Source organism: Myotis yumanensis, unplaced genomic scaffold, assembly GCF_028538775.1.
Source record: "Myotis yumanensis isolate MYYU_CA2020_CCGP unplaced genomic scaffold, mMyoYum1.0.hap1 SCAF_3, whole genome shotgun sequence".
Classification (NCBI taxonomy): domain Eukaryota; kingdom Metazoa; phylum Chordata; class Mammalia; order Chiroptera; family Vespertilionidae; genus Myotis; species Myotis yumanensis.
The window spans coordinates 74,105,071-74,124,581 of record NW_027223754.1 but is presented as its reverse complement, the minus strand read 5'-3'; the positions used below and the strand labels follow the sequence as shown (position 1 = coordinate 74,124,581).

Sequence of the window (19,511 nt, the reverse complement as noted above, 5' to 3'; positions counted from 1 at the left end):
GTCCATCCATGCTGATGTGAATGGTAAGAGTTCTTTCTTTTTACAGCGGCATAGTATTCCATTGTGTAGATATACCATAGTTTTCTAATCCACTCATCTGCTGATGGGTATTTAGGCTGTTTCCAAATCTTAGCTACTGTAAATTGTGCTGCTATGAACATAGGGGTGCATATGTCCTTTCTGATTGTTGTTTCTAGCTTCTTGGGATATATTCCTAGAAGTGGGATCACTGGGTCAAAGGGGAGTTCTATTTTTTAGTTTTTAGAGGAAACTCCATACCGTTCTCCACAGTGGCTGTACCAGTCTGCATTCCCACCTGCAGTGCACGAGGGTTCCTTTTTCTCCACATCCTCTCCAGCACTTATCATTTGTTGATTTGTTGATGATAGCCATTCTGACAGGTGTGAGATGGTACCTCATTGTTGTTTTGATTTGCATCTCTCGGATGATTAGTGATTTTGAGCATGTTTTCATATGTCCTTGGGCCTTCCTTATGTCCTCTTTCAAAAAGTATCTATTTAGGTCTAGAAGTTCCTTTTTTAACACATATATTGTTGTATCACATCATTTCACACTGATACAGCATTATCAGCAACACTAGGTGCCAAATCAATTCCTAGAGACACTGAAGAAGTTTCATGAACTATAAAAGTAAACAAGACATGTTGCCTGCCCAAACATGAGCAGGGTAAGTCAACGGAGATAAGGCTGGACAAAGAGATAGGACAGACGAGGCAATTTTCTGTGCCAAGTCAGAAAATTCAAATGCAATGAAAAATAGTAGAAACCACAAAGGATTTTATGCAAAGAGTCAATAATAGATGCAATCAATATAAGTTAAGAAGCTATTGCAGAAGTAACTTTGATACAGGCAGCTAAGGGAGGGCTTGAACATTTGAAATACAAAGAAGAAAAACAGATTCGGTGTGATGGCTGGATTGATAAGGGGTTGAGGAAGAGGAAAAGAATTTACTAGAGGCCTGCCACCTTTGTTGTTCAAGTGGATAGGAGGTGGTTTTTACAGAGATGTAAAATGCAAGGAGAGTAATAAGTTTTGGACAAGAATAGAATAAATCCCACTTTTAAAACTGTGCAACTGAAATTAACAAAATTAATTATTGAGTACCTACCCTGTTTCACCTGGGGATATTAACAGACATAATAAGTGAGATGTTCATCATAAAGAATTAATCACCATACTCTGCCTGATGTTCCAAAAACACAGCATATGATCTCCATTAATTTGCATTATGCCATCCTAATTGTTTCAGTAGCAGTTCTGAAACTGAGGAGAGTAAGAAAACAAAGAGCTTCTGCCCTCCTTAAGATTAACTAAAGATTCTATTCTTTGGACATCAGACTGCAGTTCACTTTCTGTTTTTATTAGCTCATGTATTTCATTCCTTCAAAGCCTATTTTTGATACCTACTATGTATCAGACACTGTTCTTTGTGCTAGGGATACAGCTATTAAAAACAAAAACAAAAAAACACCACAATTCAAAGAATGTAACTGTCAGTTATCAAGAAGGGAAAGACTATGGGAGAAATGGGCTTGGGAAGATAGATCAGGAGTTCATTTTGGGAGGTATTAAATTGGAAATATCTATTTGTGATCTTTGTCAAAAAGAGTGGAGAAGAAAATTGGACACAGGAAACTCTAGTTCAAGAAGGAGATCATCATAGCAAAAGTACGTAAACACCAAGATCTTACATGGATCATCTAGGGCAGCGGTCACCAACCTTTCAGACCTCACCAGTCCACCAGTGGTCCGCGGACCACCAGTTGGCGACTGCTGCTCCAAAAGTTTCCTTAGACCAGCGGTCGCCAACATTTTGAACCTCATGGACTACCAGTTGGCGACCGCTGATCTAGGGGGTAGTAGAGAGATAGAAAAAAATGACATAGAAGAACTGATAGGAGCATTTCAGTTGTAGGTTTCAATTTTTAGGTTGAGGAAATAAAGTAAAAATCCAGCAGTGAAATAGAAGAAAAGGAGATTTTCCACATAAGTGGCATTCTGAAAGTATGAGAGGAAATTATCTCAACAGAGAGAGTGATCAACTGAGTCAAATGGTCTAACAGGTCAAACAAGATGACTAATCAGTTACCACTGCATTTGCCAAACTGGTGATTGGAAAAGAACAGTTCTACAAAGGAGACAGTAGCTGCCCCAAGTGGAAAACACTTGCCTTCTCACATGTACCTCATGCAACAGTAAACAAAACACACAGTTAAAACTGGCTCAGAATATTCTCCATGTTCCAAATGCATCTACTTCAGAAATACTGCTTCTTAAACTTTCGTTTAAATAAATCTGCATAAGAGACATCTCTTTAGGTGTTAGATCACAGACTCCATTTTAATCATTTGAAAAACAAATACTTTAAAACTCACTTTGTTACTCTTGTCCCAGTTATCAAAAAGAAACCTTACATTAGACTAGTTATTTTTAAAGTAACTTCTAGCTGGATTTAGGATGGCTGATGATTTCCTCAAGGGCAGCAGCAGACTGATGATGCACAAGGACTGAGACTGACAAAGTCTAAGAGCCAAAGATCAGTATAATGAGCAGCCAAAACGGTAATTACAGAGAGTGGACAAATGTCAGCAATGCCGTAACTCAAAGGCAAAGACACATAGCAGAAGACAATAAAGTAGATAAACAGAAATCTCAGATATTCAATATGAGGAATAGAGCTGTTCAAAGGCAACCTTAAGAACACAGCAAATGATCAAAGGAAAATCATTACAAGTAGAAAAAGGTTAACAGCTAAACAGAAGAACATGCCAGAATCTATATCGTTTAATCAGTGAAGCCTTCTGCCCTTGAGAGTAAGGCTTCTTCGTATGTGAATACATATCGCCCAAATTTCCTCAGTACACAATTAACTGTTATCACCATACTCAACACAAATATGAGGAAAAAAAATACTTTATGCATTTTTAACATTTGGTTTCTGGCCCTTTTTGACAAACAAGTTTAAGCACAAAATTCAAGGTATACCAACAAGTGTGATGCTTGAGCACCAGCCAAAAGTTCTGCCCAATTTTTTCACAGACTGCTACGGCAGATGCTTTCTCCAGGACTGTGCTAAAGGAACAGAGACAACATCTAACAAACAGCAAACCGAGTATTCTTTAGAAAACTCACTCTTTGGTCAACTTGTTCATCCAACATTGAAATAGATGATTTTATAAGTAAAATGATGGCTCTACTACATTAAAAACATATCAGGTGCAGAAGCTAAATCCAGATTGGAAACAAGTACCAGTAAATTACTTGAAAATTCTATCAGAATCTGTGAATAATATTTATTATCTGAGCATGAAAGACACCGCTTAGACTGCTATTCATCTTTCCTACCCCATAGCAGAAATCATCCGTCTTTCTCCATACAATCAAATTTCACATTTATCAAGTTAAAATGGATAAATGATGCTTACAGAGAAATATTTTACCTCCAGTGCAAATAAAGAAAATCTAAAAAATTTAAATTCACATACCTTAATTCAGAATAAAAACCAAAGACACTACATAATGTAGACAAACATAAAAATAGTAAAGTACATCAGCATGTAACAGGGAACAAATTTTAAACTACTCTGACCATGAAATGGATTTAGAATAAAATGTACTAACCAGCTGATAAAAAGAACTCACATACTGACACATACTGACAGTTTCCATACAAGCATATTGCAGGCATCAGAGGTTCCTGTTCCTGCTTCTACACACAATGGCCCTGACCACGGCTTCCATTGAAACAGATCGCCCAACTGCAGTTTCAGTATGTGGGCATTAAGATCCATATCGGAACAAGGAAAACCACCACCTACTCACCACAGCCCCACTCTCAGATCTCCTTGTTCTGTTTTCCCCCTCCCTCCTTATAAAAACCACTGCCTGGCCTGGCCGGTGTGCTCAGTGGTTGAGCATCGACCTACGAACCAGGAGATCAAGGTTCTATTCTCAGTCAGGTCACATACCCGGGTTGCAGGCTCGATCCCCAGTAGCGGGCATGCAGGAGGCAGTAGATCAATGATTCTCTCTCATCATTGATGTTTCTAATTCTCCCTCTCCCTTCCTCTCTGAAATCAATAAAATACATACATTAAAAAAAAAAAAAGAAAAGAAAAACCCTCTGCCTGGCCTGAGATGTTAAGATGGTTTTGAAGGCATAAACCTGCCAATCTTCTCAGGTTGTCAACACCTGAATAAACCTCCTTTCCTATTCAACCAGACCTGTCTCACGAGTTTGGCTTTCTTAACAGCAGACAGCTGGACTTGGTGGTCATTTTCCCGGTTTCAAGCAGATACAGTAGTATAATTTTATTTATACTTCCAATTAAATGTGTTGTAATGATACAGTAAGAGAGCAAGTCAGAGCTTGGGGAACTGCATATATCCCATAGATTCAGAGAAAAAAAAAAAACCTGCAGGTTTCAAGAGGCTATAACTTACATGACAGGAATACTGCAAAACAAACTTGAATTTTTAAATATTTTTTCAGATACTCCTCCTGAGACATCATTAATTTCCTCCCATAAATCTTGTTGAAACTGTCAATTTTTATAGGAAACATTAGCTGGCTTTAAATTGCTGAGTATAAGCTTCTTAAGGGCAGAAATATATTTCATTCAACTTCATTGTTCTAGTAGCTAGTATAACCCAGTGCGCAACACTTACTGCATAATTAACTGACTAGTTGCTTAATTATGAAACTTAGCATTTACTTTTTATGGTATGAGTTGAATTTATCTTTCTTGTGGACTACTGAAAAAATGAATTATACAGACTCCGAAATTTGGCAGGAAATTCTAGACAAAATGTTAACCACTAGTTTATACTTAGGTGTGCTTCATATGACAATGAGCTCATATTGGGATATTATTTAACTACTAGAGGCCCGGTGCATGAAATTCATGCAGGGGGCGGGGCCATTCCTTAGCCCGGCCTGTGCCCTCTTGCAGTCTGGGAGCCCCGCAATCAATCACCCCACAGAGGGAGGCCCTGCCCACCTGCCGCAGCGCCACCAGCCAGGTAGCCTTGGCCTCCCTCTTTGGGGAGATCGATTTCGGGGCTCTGCGATGGATCATCCCAAAGAGGTAGGCCCCGCCCACCCAGCTGGGGTTCCCTAATGGATCACCCCCACAGAGGGAGGCCCTGCCCACCCGGCTGGGGTGCCCTAATGGATCACCCCTGCAGAGGGAGGCCCAGGCTACCTGCCGCCGACTGAGTAGCCTAGACCTCCCTCTTTGGGGCCATTGATCTTGCCCCACAGAGGAAGGCCCCGTCCAGCTGCCACAGCCCGCCGGTCAGTGAGGCGATCGTGGAGCACCCCGATTGATCACCCCGCTGGCCAGTGGCCTAGGCCTCCCTCTACAGGGCAATCATGGGGCGATGGCAGGGCCCCCAACCAATCATATCTCACCTGACTTGGCTGGCCTGGCGCCACTGGGTGTCATAGCCTGGTCGTCCGGACAGTCATTCCACTGTTCGGCCATTTGGTCATTTTGCATATTACACTTTTATTATTATAGATTTCTTTAACGTCTATTAGCTTAATGACATATTATATACCAGTTTAATATCTTTGGTGTTTGAGTCATACTGATATATTAATCCTACTAATTAATCCAAATGAATTTGACTATTAATAAAAGTAGTAATCAAATCAGAAAGGAATTAAATTGGTCTCTTCATCCTTCTGGAGCGCCCCCACAATGGCACTAAAAGTAAAGTCTCTACCATACTCCATATTCTCCATTTCATCTGTCATTAAATGTGAAAACAATTTATTTGAAATTGAAAATAACTTAAGTTAGCAATGTTTTTTTGGTGGGGAATGGAGATCTAGTAAATTAAATATGATAATTCATTATAAGAATGGCTTTATTTGATCTCTGGCAAAATTAAACTTGGGTGCATTTTAAGCATTTAAAGTCCAAGGGAAACAAAAACAAACAGGAGCAAATAAACTTGGCTAAATCCACAAGGCATTTTAACCTATGATTGATTTCAATAGAACTATACAATGTCATATTTGTTTGATTATTGCCCAATGATAAATTTCAATGTACACTGGTTTTAACTCAATTAAGAGTGATTTTTAATACTGTTTTAATATTTTAATGAGCCTAAACCACTTATAAAATAGGAAAAATTCGAAATTTTTTATATTAAAAAATACAGATTTTTTCCCAACTTTCTGAGATGTAAAAAATATAAGATCTAATCATATTTTCAAAGATCTAGTCTGTAGTTGAATGCAGTTTAGTACACTGATATTAAAGAAGCATTTTTTCTTCAATTAAGAAAATTTTTCATTGTCTTTGTGACAGCCATGACAACACAATTCTCAATCTTTGACCAGAGGAAACATAAATGAAGTAAGTGGATTAAGAAAAACAAGCAAATAAAAAACCAAAACCTCATAGATACAGGCAACAGTATGGTGATTACCAAAGGGAAAGGAAGCATGATGGGATAGAAAAGGAGGGATAAATGGTGATGGGAGGAGACTTGACTTGGTGAACACAAGACAATATATAGATGATGTGTGATAGAAGTGTATACCTAAAATTTTTATTCACCAATGTCACCACCATAAATTCAATAAAAACAATAAATAAATAAATAAATAGTCAACCAACAGCCCAGCTATTGCCCTCTGAAATCCATCACAACATGTGAGCTGAAGCAACACTTCCCAGAGGCTGTTCCCACCAATGTCTGAGCACAGCCAAGAACACTAAACAGGTGTCATCCTGGGATATGCAAGAATTTGGCTCCAGGATTCCCCAACTACCTTGCCCAGTTCTTCTAGAACTGCATGTCAGGGTAAGACCTTCCACCCAGCCTTCCTTCCTTCCTTCCTACTCCCTTCACCAGGGGTCAGATCTGCACTGGATCTAACATCTCCCAGTCTCCCACAACTCCCTCTCCAGGTTCTCTTATAGGCACTTCCCCTATTCCCTTGAACATCACATCTCATTCTCTCAGAGTACCCAGATTAATAGACTTGTTCCACAAAGCTAGCTTCAACAAAAGTATCATTTTCATATTATCCGATATAAAAAGCCTCATATGCAGAGTGTCCAACCATTCGTTCAGCTGTTCAACCAGTCGCTATGATGCACACTGACCAACAGGGGGCAGATGTTCCAACCGGTAGGTTAGCTTGCTGCTTAGGGTCCAACCGATCAAAACTGGGTAAGACGGACCTACACGCCCTGGAGCCCTCCCATGGTCTCTTCCTGGCCCCAATCGTGCACTGGTGGGGTCCCTCTGCCTGGCCTGCACCCTCTCGCAACCCGGGACCCCTTGGGGGATGTCGGAGAGGTGGTCTCAGCCCAATCCCCATAGGCCACTGAGAGACCCCACTAGTGCACAAATCCATGCACTGGGCCTCTAGTCTGATTTACAAGTATTATAAATAAAACTTCCTATTTAACAGAACATTTTCACATTTTCTTACTTTTCTCTAAATGTAAGCACCCTCTGCACTGTTAATTTGTAACCATGAAATACTTGTCAACACCATGTGTATGTCAGATACCTGAATGTGTTTGGAACACAATTTTCCTCTAGTAAGAGTTCCAGAGACACCAAATGCTTGGATTATATTTTGGACTTTTGTTTCTTTGGAAAATATAGCTTGAGAAAATAGTTTACAATTGTGAGTACACAAAACACTTTTTATTTTTGTATTTATTATTATATTACTTATTTGTATTATAACTGTAAACCTACCTTTGCCCACCTAAATATTGTAAGGTACAGAAATATCTACCACAGGAATCCTAGAAGGACATACCAACTACTCCTCTCCACTGAATTCTAGAAGGATATAGCTGCCCACTGTTTCAACAACATTATAACTACATCTTAAGAAGCCCAATGATATACTGGCTGCACAAAGATATGACTGTAGTTAATTCCACTGAACCATACCCTTAAAAATGATTAAAATGGCAAATTTTACATTAGTTATATTTTACCACATTTTTTAAAAAGAACAATAGCTATGTATTTTAACAGTGGGTTAAAAAAATATATGAGACGAGTTATTTTTACTAGGTAAAATAGTAAAAATAAGTGATCCACAGAAGAACAACATATATCCAGCTAACTATCAGTATCAAAAAGTACTATACTAAATCACTTTTGGGAAACCTGGGGCCAATTCAATAAAAGAATCTATATATATATAAAAAGGCAGTGACCGAGATAACCGAAACGACCAATGGACCGACTGGACGCTCAGTGCAGGAGCTGCCCGCTGATGGTCAGTGCGTGGCCCTCCCACAGCAGTAGCAGCCACTCAGAGGGCAGGTCCACAGCCGCTGGGCTGACCCCCACAGGCCACCCCCCACCAGTGCACAAATCACAGCACTAAAGGATGGTGGTTGCTGACCAGGATGAGCGGCACTCCCACAGCAGGCTGGTCCCCACAGGCCACCTCCCACCAGTGCACGAATCACAGTACTAAAACCTGGTGGTTACTAAGCACCGTCCTTGTGTTGGGCGAAGGCCACATACTCTCCACAGAATCTCAGATAATCCCAGAACCCGCCTCACAGGGTTGATCTAAGGCAGCGGTTGTCAACCTGTGGGTCGTGACCCCTTTGGGGGTCAAATGACCCTTTCACAGGGGTCGCCTAAATATATCCTGCATATCAGATATTTACATTACGATTCATAACAGTAGTAAGATTACAGTTATGAAGTAGCAACGAAAATAATTTTATGGTTGGGGGTCACCACAACATGAGGAATGGTATTAAAGGGTCGCGGCATTAGGAAGGTTGAGAACCACTGATCTAAGGGTTTCTATTCATAGCTTTCAGAATGAAATGAGATCATCAGCTTTTAAGTAGTTGAGGGAAAAGACACACTGTTCCTTTTTCATTCTCTTCCTCCCGCCTTCTTGCAAGAAAAGGAACAACTGTCTCCCAAGGCCCCGCCCTGAGCGCTGTGCCTAGAGCTCACTGGCCCTCAGCTCCAAGTGAGTCTGCCTTCCAATGGCCTTTACACCTAACGCTGCTGCCTTCCATCTTACTCAACCCGTATCACCAAGCACCCACCTAGGAGATGCCCAGGTACTCGCAGAGCAGCAGGAAGCCAGCCACCAGGAGAGGACTAGGGTGCGGGGAGAAAACAGCCTCGGACAGACATGAGGTGCAGCTGTTAGAGGGCACAGGTACCATGAAAACATGGGAATGAAGCCACATATGGGCTCCCCGAGGGAGGGGCAAAGGGAGGCTCACTGAGGGAAAGTAGATGGATGGAGGAGAGCCAGGCTGTGGCCTGGAGAAGGGCATCGGGCAGAGGGCACAGCCTATGGAGGGGCAGCAGGACGAGCAAGAGGCCGAATGGAAGGGGGTCAAGGCTGGGTCAGGGGGCACATCCTTCAGGGATCCAGGGCCCATGAGAACCTGACATCCCCTGAGTGCAGGGGGAGGCACCAGGGCTGCAGGTAAGGAGCTGCTGGCTTCTGTGTCAGGAGCAGACTGAGGGGGAAGAGGAAGCAGGGAGAGAGCAGGAGGCGACAGCACACTCCCCGAGGGCGATGCGGAGACAGTGGAAACTGTGGCAGCTGAGGTGGTGGCTTTGGGGTGTACTGGAGGGAAGCCAGAGAGTGAGGAAGGATGTGGGGGTGAGGGGTGGGGAGGCCCCATGCTCCACTCGGCCCCTGGGAAGGCAGAGTCTCCAGCAGCTGTTGGCAGGGGGCCTGGGGTCAGATCCCATCTGTTTTGATGGTTTGACTGTAAAACCCAGACCTTAGTTTGAGCTCCACATGAGGGATGTGGAATGTTCACGACCAGCGTCCCACCCTGACGTCCAGGAGGCCGGCCATTCCCATCTGGCTGCCCTAATCCCTCCTCCCCCCTCCCCCAGCTCTCTTCATTAATGACAAGTACTTATTGGAAACAAGCAAATGGTTTTATTTTTGGTACAAAAAAACAACAAAACAGAATGTACAGTATTATGGAAAGCAAACGTTGAAAACTAGGAAAATGAAGCCCCCTTGTGGACACACAGATCAGCTGTGCCCCGAACCAGGTCACGTGTGACACAAAAGGTCTCCGGGTCCAATGCAAAGGGCTTGCCCAGGTAGTCTGACTCCAATCCCAGACTCCAGTTTCCAGGACCACAGAACAGAAAGGCTGAAACCAGCCCTAAACCCCACAGCCTGAGGAAATGCTTGTGGTATTTCCAGAGAAAGAAACACTCCTGAGACGCTGAGACAGGGAATCAGCATCCAGATCGCTGCCTCTAACGCCCACCTGGGTCTGTGGTGCTCCCAGCCCTGCCCCTCCCTCCTCCTCACACATCTCCTCCCAGGTGAACCTCAGATGGCCCTTCCCATCCTCTACCCTCCTCAGCTCCGATGGCAGGTAGGGAAGGTGGGGGGTCATGCGGGGAATCTGAGGGCCTCCAGGAAGTGCCGCTTGAAGAGCCAGAGAAAGTGTCTGTCCACCCGCCCCCCTGGATGAACCCATTAACACAGAGGCCTCATGAGTGTATGTTTAGAACCCGTCCCCTTCCCTCCCTCCAACTGCAAAACTTAGCTGTTTGGGCAAGTCGACCTCTGGAGTGTTCTCTCTCCTTAAAAATAAGAACAAGAGCCTGGGGGTGTGGCTAAGTGGTTGAGCATCGACCTATGACTCAGGAGGTCAAGGTTTGACTCCCTGTCAGGGCACATGCCCAGGTTGTGGTCTTGATCCCGTGTGGGGCATGCAGGAGACGGCCGATCCATGATTCTCTCATCGTTGATGTCTCTCTCTCTCTCTCTCTCTCTCCCTCTCCCTTCCTCTCTGAAATCAATGGAAGGAAAATATCTTATATAATAAAAGCCTAATATGCATATTGTCCCCTCAACCAGGAGTTCAACTGGGAGTTCGACCGCTCACTATGATGTGCGCTGACCACCAGGGGGAGGCGCAGAACACGTTGGGCGTCAGTGACAAGGCACTGGCAGAAGGCGGCAGTGGAGCTGCTGCCGGCCCCAATGGGCTTCCGAGACCGCAGGGGCCGGTCAGGCTCACCATGGGTTCGCGCAGCAGCTAGTCTGCCGAGGCCCATTGGGAGAGAGAGCGCTGCCTGCCCGACTTCCGTGCGGCGCCACTGGGCACCCAGAGGCCCATGCTGCACCCCAGCCCACGGTGTCTAGCCATGCTCACCACATCTCCGCATGGGGACTCAGGCACCATGACTCAGGCAGAGGGGGGCAAGTGGGGATCTGGGAGCCCAGGTGCTGCCAAGGGCTCAGAGGTCAGCTGGGACCTGCCCTTTCATGCCAGGCACTCTCGCTTCACTCGCCAGCCAGGCCTAGGGACCGTACCCGTGCATGAATTTCGTGCACTGGGCCTCTAGTTTAAGTATAATTTAAGTGAGCAAGCTCAGAAACTAAAGTTGCTACAGGTTCACAAAGCATCAAGACAAGAAAATAATAAGTTTGCCCTCTAAAACAAATTCTCCATCTCTTCCCTTACTCATGTTTGTTCTCTGACATAACTAATTCATCTCACCTCTGATTAAGAAGCTTTACAAAACATATTTTCCCTTTAGTTAGTAATTAACGTAGGGAAAATACTACCTAGCATTACATCAACCAAAATTAATGAAGTTTCATTTCATTTCATCTACCTCAAGGTACAATGAGCGTATTGAAGCACCAGGAGTATCAGATTGAAAGAGAAGTCAAGAAGATGACAGGAGGAGGTTTAGTGGTCCACTCCTGTTCTAAGACAATTCTCCAGGTCTCTTACACTTCTACATGTATTCTAAGTAGAGGCATTAATGGTCTTTCTTCTGGATGATCTTCTTAAGGATGTTTGTATAGCCAGTAACCTCGGAACACAGAGGCATGTCTTCTCCCCAGAGCAGAGGGCACTCATGCTTCTCTGTCTAGTATGATAAACACGATGTCTTCTTGGAGCAAATGGCAGGCATACTTACCCCATTGTAAAAGATGTGGGTTCTCGAAACTCAAAAATCCTCTCCTAGGCCTGGCTGGTATGGCTCAGTGATTGAGCATTGACCCCTAAACCAGAACGTCACAGTTCAATTCCCAGCCAAGGCATATTCCTAGGTTGCAGGCTCAATCCCCAGTAGGGGGCATGCAAGAGGCAGCCAATCAATGATGCTCTGGCATCATTGATGTTTCTATTTCTCTATTCCTCTCCCTTCCTCTCTCTGAAATCAATAAAAATATATCTTTTTTAAATCCTCTCCTATAGCACAACCTGCCATTTCTGCCATGTCTTCAGACAGACCCTCCAAAGCCAAAAACTGGACTCAGTTATTTCCAAATCTGAGAATCCTAAAGTTTATCAGCCAGCTGGGAGGCCATAGTGAAAGTACTGTCACCCATAGCTCCCCAACATATAGAGGTCCCAATTCAGGGGGACCCCCACAACTATAAACAGGTAGCCCTCCGACAACTATAAAGACCTCTCCAAACTGAGGCTATCCTTGACTCCTCTGGGAAGCCTCCTGGAGAGAAAACTGATCACTATTTTTATGTGCACCCTGCAGGCATTATTCATGAGAGTCACCCAATTAGAAAAGGTGGAAAGAAATGTGTCCTTGGCCCTAGTTGGTTTGCTCAGTGGTTAGACAGAGGGGTCTTGGGTTCAATCCCGGCCTCCTTTGGGGCCCACAGAGGTAACCATTCGCTGTCTCTCTCTCGTGTCAATATTTCTCTCTCTCCCCTCCCACCACATCCTCCTCCTCATTCCCTTCCACTCTGTCTGAAAATCAATGGGAAAAATATCCTTGGGTGAGGATTTCAAAAGAAAAAAATGTGTCCCTGATTTTAGCTGAAATGATCAATGACACCACAGCAGCCCTGGAAGGCACTCAGATCAGCATTAACTCACTGGCCAGATTGTTATGGATAAAAGAACTGCCGTAGACTTCCTCTTGATTGAACAAGGGGAAGTCCATGCAATCAGCGATACATCATTCTGTACCTGAATTAATATCTCAGGCCAAGTGGAAAGATCAATAGAAAAAATTAAGAAAGCCTCCTGGTGTTCTAAAGCAGAGCTGGATGGTCTACAGAATTTGTTCAGCTGACAGGATCTGGGACCTGGAAGGCTTGCTGAGGTCAATATTGCATGTCGGCCTCAATGTGCTGCTTGGAGTCCTGCTGACCAGCACTTTAATTAATACTTTAGGAGATAAACTAAACAGATTTCATTGCAGCCTCTATAAATTAGAGTGACTGCTGCCCATGATATTAGAATTATATTCCCTAAATTCATGGCTTTTCTCAGAAACAGGCTGATGCAAAGCTCATATTCAAGCTAATGCTACTGCTATGATAATAAAGTCTTTTTTTGTGTGTGTCTTCCGACAACATCTATAAAACTGTGATAGACTAACTTGTTAGTTTACAAGTGGTATAAAACTGCATATTCTTGACACTGCCCAGCTACATGTTCAGGGTGACTAGTTCAGGAAAAAACCATAGGAAAGGAAAGGTGCAGCAGACTGTATATGTGGCCTGATGACATAGACACAGAAGGAAAGCCTAACACCCACTTAAAAAACTCTAGAATTCCCACACTTGGTTCATTTCTTGACAAAAATCTACTGCAATTCAACCAGCCTTGTGACAACAGCAAAGGTTCCAACAAACTTTAAAACCTAGATAATGCTTTTGATACCCTAGGGAAGTATGGCTCTAAAAAGAGAAGAAAGAAATGAAAATAACAGATAAAATCAAAGTGTAGCAGAAACTAAAGATTGGTTCACCTACACTTATTCCAACCCTTTTCTATTAAAAGAGACCTGGCCAACATAAGAGGGAAATGACATGTATGAAGACAGGACCCTGTGAAGGAAGGCTTAGTGCTCCACTGTCTGTCCTAGTGTCTCGGGTGCTAACCAGAGTAGAAATGTTGCAAGTGATGTTTCATTAGAACATCCCTAGGTGTGATCTGGCATTACTCTGGTTTTATACTTCTCACACCTGGTTACCAGAGCCTGCCAGAAATTCTGTAAGATACCCAGTACCATTTCCTGCTTGTATCACCTAGAGTACATTATGTTGCTTGAAGCTGAAAATCTCATTTGATACACTTGAAAAAAGAATAATGTACATTTATTTTAACTCCAATATTTGCATTTGTATGTTTTTCCTGATAGTAAGACACTCTAAAGTCTAAAAATAATTTTAAATTACTTCTGTTACTCAGTTTTTCACTTTTTTATTAACTATTGGGGTGGGGGTTGGGGGGGAACCACCGCAGGGCAGTACAAGTATGTTCATTCTATCAGAATCATAACAGTCAAATTATCTTCATTATTATCAGACTCAAGAAAATCTAACAATCCTCCTTTTAAAAGAACTTTGTTATAAATATACTTTGCAAGAATAATGATTTTTTTCTTTTATTACCACCCATTTCCTCCAATTTAAAAGCAAACAATTGGGTTCTATTTCATTCAGTGACAAACAACTTTTCATTCTAATTTGGTAATCTGCTAATATCATTCAAACTAGTACATTTTAATAAATGAAAATTATAGACCTAATAAAGTAAAATGGGTACTCAGAGAAATAGTTTTTTATGGGAAAACTGATAACCAGGCTAATTTTAAAATATACTTTATATTGTAGAAAATTTAGAAGTACTAAAAAGGAAATTATTTTTAGATATTACTAAAGTGCTGCTTCATCATTTTAAACATAATAGAGCAAAATCAGCAATCCTAGAAAACAGAATCTACTCACTCCCCACCTCCCCAAGTTAGCTATCTAGAAAATGGAACCTCTTTTAACTTAAGCTTGCCACCTCCTAGCTATTCCACACATTAGGCTTCATAATAATGAGAAACCTCAATGAGAGAGTAAAACCCCACAACAAAATGGTAAGAAATAACTATTGTTTTCCACTGTCTATATTCTTAATCAAGAGCATGCAAATTTAACCTGAACTTATCCAAAATTTGAGAAAGAAATGAATTTAAGTGATGCTACAATGACCTTTCATTTCTCAATGGAAATTAAACCTTAAGTACAATATCAAGAAATTTATTTTAATGTTTACAGAGCATCAAAACAATAAGAACACTTCTAACCATAAAAGAAAATATAATTACAACTAGTCCTACTCCTCTCCACCCTTATCCCCTTACACTAAATATGGCAAATAAGCAGTCATTAAAAAAATTTTCTCCACACATATCTGTAGCTGCATTTTTCATAATGGCTAAAAAGTAGAAACAACTCAAATGTCCACCAAGTGACAAATGAAAAACAAAATGCAGTACACATCTACACAATAGAATATTATTTGCAATAAAAAAATGAAATTCTGATACATGTTATGAACATGAAGCCAGTCACAAAGGACCAGAAATTGTATGATTTCATTTATACCACATGTCCAGAATATGAAAATCTATAGAGATAGTATATTAATGATTGGGAGAACAGGGGTAATGAAGGATGATGGGTAAGGGATGAGGAGTTTCTTTTGGGGGTGATGAAAATGGCCTAAAATTGTGATGAAGGTTGCACAACTCTGCGAATAAACATAAAAACACTAAATTGTAGTGGGCAAATTATATAATGTGAATTTCATCTGAATAAGGCTATTTAAAAAAAGAAATCACTTCAAAACCATATCAAGTCTTTAGACATATTTATTTTAAATTTCTTCAAGTCTTGGTAACATCTGTATTATAGTACAACTAGAGGCCCAGTGCACGAAATTCATGCACTGGTAGGGTCCCTAGCAGCTGCCGGCTGCCAGCCAGGTACTCCCTCCCTTCCCCTGGTCACCTGCCACCACTGGGGCCTCCCTCCCTTCCCCCAGCCGGCCCTGCCCATTGGTCAAACTCCTGGACAACTCTCAGTGAAGGGGACAATTTGCATACTACACTCTATTATATAGGATATCAAAACCAGGAAGTTGGAATTGGTACAATCCACAGAGCTTATTCAGATTATACCAGCTTTATGCTTATGTACAGTTCTATGAAATTTTATCACATGGGTACATTTATATATCCATTACCACAATCAAGACACACAACTGTTTCAATGACACAAGACTCCCTCCTGCTACTTACCTGTGGTCACACTCAACACTTTCTCAGACCCCATCCCAAACCTTTGGCAGCTACTAAACTGTCTCCATCTCTATAACTTAGTTATTTGAAAAATGTCATATAAAAGGAATAACAGAATGTGTAAACTTTTAGAATAGGCATTTTTCAATCAGGGTAATTCTTTGGAGATCATGCAAATTGGATATATCAATGGTTCACTCCTTTCTGTTTCTGAGTAGTATTCTATGGAATGACTGCACCATTGTTTAACCAATCACCTGTTCAAGGACATCTGGGTTATTTCCAGTTTGGGGCTATGACAAATCAGATGCCACAAAAATTTGTGTACGGCTTTTTGTGAAAACATAAATTTTCATAAATGTGGGATAAATATTCAAGAGTGTAATTACTGGGTTGTATAGTTAAATACCAATTTTAATATCAACACTGGTAATTTTCCTGAAAAAAAAAAAAATGAAGATCACTTTCAATCTCCACTCTCCACTGACTTTGTTTAATTTAACAAAATTACTCTCTAAAGCTGGCTTTTAACTCAACAGTTCTGCAAAAGAACCAAGCACTACACTAAGCATTTTAAATACATTATCCTATGTAATCCTTGCATCAACAATGAACTAGGTATTAATATTATCTCCATCTTACAACTGAGAAAGCTGAGCTATAGAAGAGGCTTAGGAAGTGAACCAGAGTCACACAGATAGGATGTGAAGAGCTGGGACTTAAAATTCAAGCCTGCCTGACTCAGAAGTCTATTCCTTTGATCTCAATACACTACACCTCCCATGTCTATACTGTGTGTGTGACTAGATGCAAAAAGTATGTAAAGTTTACATGTGAGAATTACATTTCACAAATGAGATTTTTAAAATTAGACATGATCTCTAATGTAGTGCATAAATAACCAATATTAATCCAATATTCTATTGATATTTGCACAAATATTATATATGGAAAAAAATAAATGAGTACTGGAGGAAAGTTCACATAAAGTAATCCTTTAGTTTTTCCTTATGAAGTTTCTTTTGGTTTATGCATTAGACTTGTGGTGAAGAGGAAACATGGGGACAGGTAAATAAAAGAAGAAAACAAGGGAAAGGAGAGTAATGATGTATGAATTAAAAGCCCCTCACACACCAGGCAAGTGAGAGAGCAGGGCCTGTGTCCGAGGTGGATGACACATCCCAGATCCTCACGTATAGGCCCTCCAATTAGCCCAGGGAAGTAAGAGGGGCCCTTTCCCAGAGGCCCCATTAACTGGACCTCTGCAACAGGGACCACAGCACATCTCCATGCCTGCCTAATGCCCAAAGAAACAAATCACAACAGGATTCTTCAAAAGCACTGCCATCAGAAATGTCATCGGCGCAAATACCATCATCAAAAATGTCATAATAGCCGAACCGGTTTGGCTCAGTGGATAGAGCGTCGGCCTGCGGACTGAAGGGTCCCAGGTTCGATTCCGGTCAAGGGCATGTACCTGGGTTGCGGGCACATCCCCAGTAGGGGGCGTGCAGGAGGCAGCTGATCGATCTCTCTCATCGATGTTTCTAACTCTCTGTCCCCTCTCCCTTCTTCTCTATAAAAAATCAATAAAATATTTGTTTTAAAATGTCATAATAAACTTAATTTTACAGTTCCTAACATATTCTAATTTTTTTGCCATAAATTTTTTTTATCAATATTGCCTTAAATATAGTCACACTTGATTAGCAATGATTATAACAATAATTACAGGTATAAAAACTCATCATTTTTCTTTGCTTAAGGAGAAATTAAATGAATATTAGCATGCAACTTGGATACTATAATGTTTAATTCTAAATTGACTTTTGGGTAGCACTTAAATAATTTTGGAAATCTAAATAAGTATACCTTGCACCAAATTATTACTCATGTAAACTCTCAACTTTTCAGAAATAAAAAACTAATACAATGAGGAGCCATAATGAGAAATTGCAAAAATCTCTTCAAAATTATAATAATAAACTTATGAGACTAACATAGAATAAACAATTTGTGGGACTATAATTATATAGTTTACAGAGAAACCTAGTAAGTCAACTTCTAGGAAAGTAACCTACGGAAATAACTGCAGATGTATACCAAGTTGCATCTGTAAGAAAAATTATGATGTAGAATTGAAATTCTATACACTTCGTAAAAATGCTAAAAATAGTATATGGCATGCAAGATTTCATATTATAGTGTTCAATATAAAAGTCAGAAAACAGTTCCAAATAAATGTGTATGATACACATGAAACCTACTTGCAGTTGAACTGAATTGTGCCGAAGACCTTCCACAATAGAAGAAAACCTGTCGATTCTTCTTTCTTCTCCAGCTGATGTTAAAGCTTCTAAAACATCTTCAAGGCTATAGGAAATTTTGGATTTACTAATTAAATTGCAAGCAACAAATAACCCAAATGCCATAGCTTAATTGCTTAATTTAATAAACTCTGAAGTCACTACTTCCAGGCAGTAAATAACATTTTTTAAATGGCTTTCTCAGTATGTATCAGCAGTTTAAATAGCATGTATCAAGCTCTAAGCATGTTATTTTGATCCATTTATTCCTCATAATAATCCTATGATGATGTATATTCGTCAAGCATTTATATAGTGCTTACTGTACACCAGGCACTTTTGAACCAATTTACAAATAACAACTCATTTTATTGTATATAATTCTATGAAGTAGTTATTACCATTATCCCATATTACAGATAAGGCAACAGAGGCTGAAAAGGTTAAGCAATTTGTCTCACATCCACTAAATGGTTATGCAAAGATCTAAAACGATATAGTCTATGTAGTAAGCACCATATAAATGCTTTTAACCACTACACTCTACTTCCTCTCAAATATAATAACTGAAGGTCTGGTAGCCAAAAATATACAGTGATAAGAAATAATAGTCAAATATAAAAAATAAGTGCTGCAAGAAATATACTTGCTCCTGATTTAAAAATAGCTGTGCAATAGAAACTGGCATACTGTAGAAGGTCACAGAGTTTCATAGTTTGTGGACATAGACATGTAGTCCTAAGAGTAATTCACATCATTTTGAGTCCTATTCTCAAATAAAAAATAATAAAAATAATATGGAGCTAAGAAAAGAGGAAGGAGAATAGGAGAGAAATCAGAGGATAAAGAAAGAAAAAGGAGAGGAAAAGAAGAGAAAAGGGAAGAAGTAAGGGATAAAGGAAAAGAGAAAGGAAAGAGAAGAAAAAGAAATGTGAGAGAAGGACAAAGGAAGGAGGGAAGCATAGGAAGGAGGAAGACGCAGAAAGAAGAGGAGGGACAGGAAGGGAGAGAGAGAGCACAGAAGTACCTTACGTGTCAACATTAAATTCAGTCTGGAAGGAAACTTGAATTGGGGTGTAAACATACAATACAATGTACGAATGATGCAT

At 40.8% G+C, this 19,511-nt stretch overlaps 1 protein-coding gene across 1 annotated transcript in view; it reads right to left on the bottom strand.

Annotated features, from left to right (window-relative positions):
* DIAPH3 (diaphanous related formin 3) overlaps window positions 1-19,511 on the bottom strand; it is a 531,965-nt gene that overhangs the window by 358,805 nt on the left and 153,649 nt on the right. The window contains exon 9 of the mRNA XM_070408978.1: window positions 18,364-18,469. Coding sequence (XP_070265079.1) covers window positions 18,364-18,469 — 106 coding nt within the window. The remainder of the gene's footprint in view (window positions 1-18,363; window positions 18,470-19,511) is intronic.